This window comes from Gekko japonicus, unplaced genomic scaffold, assembly GCF_001447785.1.
Source record: "Gekko japonicus isolate JY-2015 unplaced genomic scaffold, Gekko_japonicus_V1.1 scaffold43, whole genome shotgun sequence".
In the NCBI taxonomy this organism is placed as follows: domain Eukaryota; kingdom Metazoa; phylum Chordata; class Lepidosauria; order Squamata; family Gekkonidae; genus Gekko; species Gekko japonicus.
In genome coordinates this window covers 175,959-186,446 of record NW_015173123.1, presented here as the reverse complement: position 1 = coordinate 186,446, position 10,488 = coordinate 175,959, and the positions used below count along the sequence as shown (strand labels likewise).

At 53.7% G+C, this 10,488-nt stretch overlaps 1 protein-coding gene across 1 annotated transcript in view; it reads left to right on the top strand.

Moving 5' to 3' along the window:
* Positions 1-10,488, top strand: part of SGSM2 (small G protein signaling modulator 2) — a 131,768-nt gene that overhangs the window by 67,885 nt on the left and 53,395 nt on the right. The window contains exon 3 of the mRNA XM_015421912.1: positions 924-1,086. Within this exon, the coding sequence (XP_015277398.1) occupies positions 924-1,086 (163 nt within the window). The remainder of the gene's footprint in view (positions 1-923; positions 1,087-10,488) is intronic.

Here is a 10,488-nt window from a genome sequence, read left to right as displayed (position 1 = left end):
TCTAATCTGGGAGAACCGGGTTTGATTCCCCACTCCTCCACTTGCACCTGCTGATGTGACCTTGGGTCAGTCACAAGCTCTGGCACAGCTGTCCTTGAAAAAGAGCAGTTTGTGTCAGAGTTCTCTCAGCCCCACCCACCTCACAGGGTGTCTGTTGTGGGGAGGGGAAGGGAAAGGAGTTTGTAAGCCGCTCTGAGACTCCAAGTGAAGGGCGGGGTATAAATCCAATCTTCTCTTCTTCTTCTTCTTCGAAGCCACTGTGGAGGCAGGGGTGGCAGGATCACTAAGGCCTTACTGCTGGGGTGGGCTCCCTCGTGGCTTTAAGCACCCTGCAACCGCTGCTGCACCTGTCAGACAACCACCTGCTAGGTGTAGGAGGTGGGGGGAGTGTGTTGGAAGCCATCAGAGAGGCTGGGCCAGCAGCTTTGCTTCACCTCACAGGTGGTTCTGGGCCACTCCTGATTTCCTCAACTGTCATTAGCTCTCTGCATTCCTCTGTAACTGTTAATTTTTTTTACGTCACTGTAAAATCAATGCCCAGGCCAAACAGCTGAACCTAGAGACACCAAATTCAGATTTGAGATGTGCTTTGCTGATCAGAGGGGTAGTGATTGGGGGATCCTGCCCTTCGTGCCCTCCCTGCTTGTGGACCTCTGGGAGGTGTCTGGTTGGGATGCTGGTCTAGATGGACGGTGAGCCCCATTCCTCGGGGCTGTCACTGTGGGCTCTCTGCCCCATTGATTCCCGCGGGTTTCTGGCAATTTGGCAATCCGCAGAGCCTGCCCTGGTGGTGGTGTGTGGATTGGGGTCTCGGCTTTGCTAGTTTTTGTTCCACAATATTGTTTGTTTCACGAGGTGAGGAAAGCTGAGCTGGAGAGAAGTGGAATTGCATAATAATTCTCCCCCCTCCCTTTTGCTTCCAGGAGTAGTAGAAGCATGCCTTCTGCACTTGCTCAAACGGCGGGCGGCTGGCTTTCTGCGAACGGACAAGATTGCTGCCCTCTTCACCAAGGTGGGCAAGACGTATGATGTGGCGGGTGAGATATGCAAGACAGTGCAGGACCTCCTGCAACAAGTCGATGGCAGGTGAGACACCCCCCACTCGGGTTTTTTATGTCTTGAGCCTCCGTGGGAGAACCTTGGCTTTCCCAAAAGAAGGGGCCCTGGGATCAGACCTTTGGCTTTTTGGATTAAAAATGGCAGGGTGGGCATAGACTTCTGGGTCTTCCAGCGGGCCAGAATAGATCGCAGGAACAGATCTTGAACACGTAGATATGACAGTAATGTGCCTGTTGGACTGGTAGTCTCCAGGGCTGAATTCTGAACCGTGTAGGATGGGTAGCAGATGTGGGGATACGACCTTCTTCTGCCTGAGAACCTGGAAAGCTGCTGCCAGTCAGAGTGGACAATCCTGACCTTGAGAGGCCAGTGCTTTGACTTCGTATAATGCAGCTTTAGAGCTCTTTAATTTTATTCCAGAGTATTTATAGCCCACTTTTTTGGCCCTCACAGACCTCTAGAGCCGCTGACCAGTCTTTCAGAAAGTCAAGAGAGACCACAACTCTGAGTTTAGGGGAGTCCCTCAGAACATTCCCTCAGAGGCCCAACCCAGGACGGAGGGGAAATCCAGCTGGTGCGTCCCCCCACCCCACCCCACCCCACCCGGGTGTGTGTTTATTAAGTATGGTGTCCTGACCTGCTGATACCTCTGATCCAGTGGTAAGGGGAAGGTCCTCTGCACATTTATTTATTTTATTTATTTATACTTTAAATTTATAATTTGCCCAATCCCTGAGTACAATTGGGCGATGTGCAACAGAACTTAAAAACATCAACATAACGTTGTTAAATTCAGTAATTCAGTTGTTCCTATATTATTAAATAATCTCCAGATGGCGTCAGTGATTTAGTCTTGGACCCGCCCCGGACTGTGTTACCATCTCGCAGGCAGGGCGAGAAGAAGGCCAAACCGAAAAGGTGGTGGAGGAGAAGAGGAGGAGGGGGTGCCGGGGCCACGATGGGACCCGCCGCTGTCCTCAGCCCAAAGCCTGGTGGGGACGTCTCTGCCTCGGCAGGCCCCGCGGAGCAGCACGAGGTCCCGTGGGCCCTGGTGGGAGTTGGCCCTAGAGGGTCCCACCAGGTCGGAGCCTTTGGGGCTCTGGTCGAGGGCAGCCGGATGTCTTTGGGGCCAGGGAACACCAGCCGACGGCCCTCGGTGACCACTGCACAGGCGCAACAAGAAAAGGGCTCATTGCCGTGTTTGGCGTGGGTGGAAAAACGCCAGCCAGGCAGTATCGGTGACCTGGGCCTCCGCAGTTAAGGAGGCATCCAGGATCACGCCCAGACTCTCGACGGATGGCGCCAGTGTCAGGGGTGCCCCGTCAAGAGTGGGAAGTCTGTGCCCCAACCCTGAGCCCCCCCACCACCACAGAACCTCCGTCTGTCTTGGATTCCGTCTCAACCGACTCTCTTTTAACCATCCCACGATGTCAGAGGTCCCCAGTGCAGCCCAGGCGAAGGGCCTTTGGGTGGAAGGGCTGCAGCACAACAAAATGACAAAATCCTAGTGTCTGGCTGCCCACACACCAGCCCTTTTAAACTATCCCAACAGCTTAGAAGCAAAAAAGGCAAGCTCCCAGCTTTTCTAGGATTTAACCAGAAAGTCAACCCTGCAGGGTAGACCTGCAGAAGGAGTTCCCAAACAAAAGGCAAGTTACGGGGTAGGTGGTCACTGGATCTAAAACACTGGAATTAGACTGAGGTCAGTGGAAGGCAAAAACCACAAGCAAGTTCTTGACCCGGAAGGAATGTGTCTCCAGGTCCTCTCCCCAATCCTCGGGAAGCTGCAAGAGAGTTTTTCTTTCTTATTTTCCTCTTCACAGGTCAAGAAAAGGGGCGAATGTAGGCAGACAGTTCAGCTCTCAGATGCCCTCCTCGCTTTCATCTCTGTTCAGGTCATTAGCTTATAGCCAGCAAATGGGGTGCATCGGGGGTTTTCTTTGCTCACTGCACAGACTGGCAGGTTCTAGGCAGGTTTCTAATGGGTTTACCTCCATTTTTAGCTGGTTTGTCTGTTTGAATGGGTGTGGGAGGAGCAAGGGGAGATACACACCTGCAAAGATGGGCCATAGCTCATTGGTAAAGTATCTGCTTGGCATGCAGAAGGTCCCAGGTTCAATCCCTGGTGTCTCCAGTCAAAAGGACCAGGTAATGGGTGATGCCAAAGACCTCTGCCAGAGACCCTGGAGAGCCACACTGACAGTGTGATCAGATGATACGGACCACAATGGGTCAGTGGTCTGGTTCAGTATAAGGCAGCTTTGTGTGTATTTGTGGGGCTGGGGAAACTGCAGGGGAGAGCAAGCCATGAGGCAAGGCTGAAGAGTCTGGGACCCTCCCGCCTAGAAGACAGAGCATGGCCGGGGGGGCGGGGGGGGCGGCGGACTCTGATAAGTGATCACTGAACTTATGCATTTGCTGGAGAAAGTGGGTAGAGAGACCTTGTTCATCATCATCTTCCAAAATACCAGAACTAGAGGTCACCCAGTGGAGTTGATTGGCAGTAGATTCAGCGTGGATGAAAGGAACGACTTCTTTGTTCACTGAGTAATTCAACTGTGGGATCCCCTGCCAGGAGAGAGTGTGACAGCCACGAACAACAAACACACCGGTGCCTCGAGAAAGGGCCGAGCTAGATGCATGGACGAGAGGCCCCTCGGGGGCTGCCAGCCCTGGTGGCAAAGGGGGACCTCCATACTCAGGGGCAGCAGAGACCTGCAGGCCAGCGCTCGGAGGCAGCGCCGGGGAAGGCCGGGGCTTCTGTGCCCGGTTTGTTGGCCCTCTAGGGAGCAGGTGGTGGGCCGCCGTGTCTGGTCCAACTGGGGCTGCAACTGGCGCCTGGGCAGAGGGGGAAAGGTGGTTTGAGGGTTTTTACATTTCATGAAATGGTTTTGTATTGTTGTGACTTTGTTGTGACTTGCTGTGGGTCTTGGGATGCCCTGGAGGAGGAAGGCAGGTATATGAATAACAAATATTGTGCAGAAAGGGACCGTCTTGAAGGTATCGGGACCAGGAACTCCTGATGATGGAGCTAAGCAAACTCTGTAGCTTCCTTGAAGTCCTGCCCAGTTCGCCCTGCCGCTTGATCAGACCTGACTTTTAGCCTGGGTGCCACCACCCCTTTTGCCCTCACAGGCCATGAGAGAGACACCTCAGCTGTTTTTGGTTGTGCCGCAAGGGCCGTGGCTCCCTCCCTCCCTCCCTCCCTTTTTCATCTCGAGGGTGGCACGCAGAGTTCACCCCTCCTCCATTTTGTCCCCACAATAACCCTGTGAGGTAGGCTAGAGAAGGTGGCCGGGCCCCGGGTCCTCCAGGGAGCTTCGTGGCCGAGCAAGGGTTTGCAGCGGGATCTCCCTGGGCTTGGGCCACGGCTGGCTGAGGGGAGGAGCCCGAGGCGGGGGCGAGGAGGTCAGTCCCCGGCATCTCCGGTGAAAAGATCTCAAGTAGCCAGTCTTTAGAAAGGCCTTTCTCTGCCGAGTGAGCCCCTGGAATGCTGCTGCACGTCAGAAGAGGCGGCATCAGGGTGGAACCAGGAGCTCCTTTCCTTGGGCGGAAGAACTTCTGCCTGCAGAGCCTGACTTGTGGGGCTACCCCGTCCTGCAGCGGCCCCCCTCCTACATTCTGTACCTGGGGAGGAGGGGACATCCAGGAGCAGGATTTCAGGGGAGGAGGAGGAGGAGGAGGAGGAGATTGGATTTATACCCCACGGCCCTTCACTCGCAGTCTCAGAGCGACTTTTCCCTTCCCCTCCTCCCCACCACAGACACTGCAGGAATGCTGCAGGAAGGGGATGTGCAAAAGCCACCCTCCAAGGGCAGAAGTCCTTTCCCAGGGGAAGTGTGCTGTTGGATCCACCCCATTGGCTCAGACCGACCAGTAGTTGATACCAGGCAGCATCAGAGGTTTGTCATTTGCTCTTATGGTGCAGCCAGGGAGCTCTCGTTTATTCATTTATTTCTAACCCATCTCTGTCCCCAGTGGGGACCCAACGTGGCTTCCATACTTCTCCTTTCCTCCGTTTTATCCTCACAACAACCACCCTGTGAGGTAGGTTAGCCGAGCGTGTGTGACTGGCCCAAAGTCACCCAGTGAGCTTCCATGGCAGAGTGAGAGTTCAGACCAGGTACCCCAGTCCGACCCTGGAACCCCTGCATCACAGTGGGAACACCTGCCTGCTTAGACTTCTGACTTGAAACGATTCACAGGTAGGTGAGGGGGATGGACCACAGTTATGCACATGGGTTTCCCTCGAGCGGGGATCCCTGACCTGTTTGAGCCTGTGGGCACCTGTGGAATTCTGACACAGCCACAAAGTGGCCACCGTGGGAGGCAGAGCCCCCCACACACACACACACAGAGGGGAAGCCCAAGTGTGGGGGGCAAGAGAAGCAACTTTTAAAAATAAACAGGGAAAGTGGAATGAGAGAGAATAAAGCCGATACTGTAATGGCTGCTGTTGCTGAAGCCGTACAACCAATCAGATCTCCAGTGGCCAATCAAAAGCCCTTCTGGGCAGGAGCCCACCTGGCCCCACCCACTTGGGGGACCCTGCCCAGAGGGCCAGGCAGCACGGGCACCCACCAATGTTCCCTCTAAGCTGTGGAGTCTTGTGAGCAAAAAATCTACTCTGTAAGCTACTGGCTTTATAGTTGTGAGCGAGCAATTTGGCTCCTGCATCAATTAGTTTGCTCTGGAGCCATCCTTCCTCAGCTAAGACAAAAATCTGTGAGCCAGAGGCTAAAAAACTGTGAGCTAGCTCACACTAACTCATCTTAGAGGGAACACTGGCACCCACCGCTCACACCATGTTGCAGGTCTGGAAAAGAGTGCTGGGCAGGAGGCTGAGACCCCCTTCTTTATGTGTGCCAAAGTTGTGATCTGAATGAGGCATCCCACACTCTGGGATCGAGAAGTCTGGGGTCCCTGGACCCATCCATGTGCTCAGTAATGTGTGATTCCTTAGCCTTGAGCCACTAGCATTTCCACGGAACTGCTGCTCCCTTGATATGTTGTCAGGAGGGTTGCCTGGTCCAACTCAGGAAATACCTGGGGACTTTGGGGGTGGAACCTGGAGACCTTCCCATTCCCTAAAATAAAATAAAAATACAGTAGTGCAGTTCCCCTGAATACAGTCTTCATTTCCTTGTCTTTTTTTTGCCTTAGGGTTAGGGTTCCCCGGCAGCTGCACTTACACTAAATGGAAGTGTGATTTGTCATTCCCCCCCCCCCCAAGTCCCTTGTCAGGCTTTGGTAGCATTTCCAAGCATGGCATTATTAAGGGACACGCACTCACAAAGCAGCCAAAATAAACAATGAATCCTTTCCCAAACACAAACAGTTTGCAAGCCCACACTTTTGTGATTTTACTCACGGGAGTTGCTGAATGTAACAATCTGCTTTTTTTAACCGACTTCAGACTAACAGAAAAAACGAAAGTAAGTAAAAGGGCAGTCTAGGGGGTGGAACTTTCCACCATCCCATAATCAGGTTCTAGTTAACTCTTTGCTATCCATGTTACTATACACACGACTTCTGAAACAAATGCAAAACTAACAGAGGGACAGTGTTCTCTTCCTCTCTCACACACTTCACACACTCAACGGGAAGAGCCATGTGGCTCGTGCCTGCTCACGCCCCCCCATGCAGCTTTTGTCCTGCTGAGATTTAAAGGCACATCATGGCTGTTGGGTGGGGCCTGCAGAATCAGGAGATCCCCCACACAGACCTGGAGGCTGGCAAGACTAGTTGCCAGATGAATTTTCCTGTCTGATTTTTTTTTTTTAATCCAAAGGAAAGTGAAAGCTGGTATGCAATTCCTAAATCCTGTTTCTAGGAAACGAAGGGCTGTTTGAGAGAATGGTGGCTGGAAATTCAAGTCTTTTGGTTGTTGCATGAGATCCTCTGTGTATGTATGTGTGTGTTTGCCAGCCAGAACATTTGAAGAGTTAAGGCTGTCTGCAGATGTGGCAGCTGGCGCTTTATTCTTACCTGTACTTTGTGTATGGCAAAGGCTTTTGGTGCCAGTTTGGTGTAGTGGTTAAGTGCGTGGACTCTAATCTGGGAGAACCGGGTTTGATTCCCCACTCCTCCGCATGCAGCTGCTGGATGACCTTGGGTCAGTCATAAGTTTTTTCAGAGATATTCTGTCAAGGGCAGTTCTCCAGAGAGCTCTTTCAGCCCCACCTACCCCACAGAGTGTCTGTTGTGGGGAGGGGAAGGGAAAGGAGATTGAAAGCTGCTCTGAGACTCTTTCGGTTAGGGAAGGTTGGGGTATAAATCTAATCTCTTCTCTCTTCTCTTGTCAAACACCTCCCAGCCCCTGGAAAAAGTCAGTGTAGGAAAGCATTCAATTAGAAGTGGTTTCCATCTGTGGGAGAGGAGGCAGATTTCCCTCTCTTGCTGTACTCAGTTGGCAGCTTTATTGGCCACCCAGAGACATGAGCAGTACACTTGCTGAGTCCAGAAAAAGGTACTTCAGGCTGGAAGCGGGCGACACTTTGGGGTACTTTGCAAAATGTTGAGGCCCCATGCTGCCATGCTAGGGGTGTCCCACCACGGGGTCTGTGGGGCCTGCCCCCCCCGGCGCCCGCGCTGTCCTCAGCCCAGCAGCCGGTGACTCCGCGCTGCCTGCTGCTGCCCTGGCCGTCCCTACTGCTGCTGGGAGGTCAGAGTGGAGGGCTGCTGAGCGGGGACACCTGCCACCCGCCGTGCCTTCCTCCTCGGCGCCTGCCTGCCTGCCTGCCTCCCTGCCATGGTCAGCTGGGCTCCCGCGAGGAGGAGGAGGCACCCTACTCTTTTCACCTGCCTGGCCTCTGCCGCTGGAGACCAGCCGGGGGGCTCCTCTCCTCGCCACCTCGGGCAGGTCGCCTGGGGCGGGCTTGGCACTGGCCTTTTTCTTGCCACCCCCCTTCTGAGGCTGGTGGCGCTGGCGGGGTCAGCGGTGGGTAATCCTCTCCGAGCTTTTGCCCCTGCGGCGGCAGCAGCAGCAGCCTGGACGCTTGTCTTGCTTTGCTGGCGTCCTGGACCAGCCCTCTGTCCCCTTCTTCATCTCCTTTCCCTCCCCGTGTGGCCTCCCCCCCCCAGCCAAGAGGCAGGGGACATCCTAATATCTGTTGCATACATTCAGTATTCTAATATACTATCCTGAAGAAGAAATACACTAAAATACATTAACATACAGAGGATTTATAGTCCTTTTTTATGAGAATACATATGTGAGGACTATAATGTGCAATAAACCACTTGTATTTATTCTTTAGTTATTATTTAGAAGTATGAGCATGGCATGGCAGTACTGCACAGACATATAGTGGCAGCCCCCCCCCCCCACATGTTGCCCCCCCCCCCCACCCCCCCCCCCAAGCAAAAAGTTGTTAGCTATGGGGCTGGTTTGGCCCTAAAAACAGCCATGAGGTGGCGCGGGGGGGGGATTTTTTGTTCAGGGAAATGCCATGGTGTGAGAGTTATTTATTTATTTATTCGATTTATACCCCGCCCTCCCCGCGAGCAGGCTCAGGGCGGCTTACATTAGCTGGTACATAGGTACCAATAAAATTCACATAAAATCAGTTGGACAGTTCAAATACAATTACGATACAGATACAATAAAATCATAAAATCATAAAGTGCTGGCGGTAGTTCATACATTATTTGATGTGGCGTGCAAAGAATGTGTACAAATAGACAGTTTCCCCACTCAGTGCTCTCCCTAAATCACATGGTGGCAAAGGCCACATCAAAACCAGGGCTAGGATCTAAAGCCACGCTTGTTGGTTGTAGTTGTGCAGGCGGCTCCTAAGTTGAAAGCCTGGCAGAAGAGCTCCATCTTGCAGGCCCTGCGGAACTGTAAAAGACCCCGCAGGGCCCTGATCTCCTCTGGGAGCTCATTCCATCAGTATGGAGCCGCCACTGAAAAAGCCCTGGCCCTGCTGGTAGCAAGCCTGGCATCCTTGGGGCCTGGGAGGGTTAGTCGATTTTGAGACCCCGATCGTGGTGCCCTCTGGGGTATATATGGGGAAAGGTGGTCCCTCAGGTATGTTGGACCCTGGCCATATAGGAGGAGGAGGAGATTGGATTTATACTCCGCCCTTCACTACCCAAAGGTGTCTCAGAGCAGCTTACAAACTCCTTTCCCTTCCCCTCCCCACAACAGACACCCTGTGGGGTAGGTGGGGCTGAGAGAGCTCTTGACAGAAACTGCTCTTTTTCAAGAACAGCTCTTGTCAGAGCTATGGCTTGCCCAAGGTCATCCAGCAGGTGTAAGTGGAGGAGTGGGGAATCAAACCTGGTTCTCCCAGATTAGAGTCTGCGCACTTAATCACTACACCAAACTGTATAGGGCTTTAAAGGTAAGTACTAGCACCTTGAAGCGAATTCAGTATGCTATTGGCAGCCAGTGCAATGTCTTCAGCACAGGCCGGATGTGCTCCCATCTGGGAAGGCCCATCAGGAGCCTGGCTGTGGCATTCTGCACTAGCTGCAGCTTCCGAATTTGTGACAAGGGCAGCCCCATTTAGAGAGCATTACAGTAGTCTAGTCTCAAGGTGACCATCGCATGGATCACCGTAGCCAGGTCATTGTGGTCGAGGAAGGGAACCAACTGCCTAGTCAGCCGAAGATGGTAAAAGGCCAACTTAGCAGTGGCTGCCACCTGGGCCTCCATTGTTAAGGAGGCATCCAAGAGCACTCCCAAACTCCTGACCTCCTGCGCTGGCACCAATAGTGCCCCATCGAAGGTTGGGAGTGGGAACCCTACCCCCGAACCGCCCCGACTCAAGCACAGGACCTCCGTCTTTGCCGGATTCAGCTTCAGCCGGCTCAGTCTAAGCCAACCAGCCACATCTAGAAGTGCCTGGTCCAGGTCTTCCGGCCTGGAGTCGGAACAGCCGCCCAACATCAGATAGAGCTGGGTGTCATCAGTGTACTGGTAACATCCCAGCCCATACCTCCGGGCAGTCTGGGCAAGGGAGTGCTTATAGATGTTAAATAGCATCGGGGAAAGCACTGCCCCTTGGGGCACTCCACATTCCAGCAGGGGCCTCCTGGACTGCTGTTCCCCAAGTGCCACCCTTTGTCCCCGACCTTGGAGGCAGGAAGAGAGCCATTGCAGGGCAAGCCCCTGGATCCCCATGTCAGTGAGGCAGTGGGTCAGCAACTGAAGGTCGAACGCAGCCGACAGGTCCAGCAACAACAGTGCCACCGAACCGCCCCGATCCAGATGCCTCCAGAGGTCATCAGTAAGAGCGACCAGTTGGCCCCTTTCCCCCAGGGCCACGGCCATTATCCATATTGCTCCCCCCCACCCTTTGCAGCATTTGGGGGAGGCAATTTGGCTGCTGTCAGGACCAGCCAGTTTGGGAGTCCGGGATAGGCAGAGGAGAAGCAGTGGCTGTGTTCGGCCTGTTCCTCCCCCCCCCCCCCCCCCCCGCT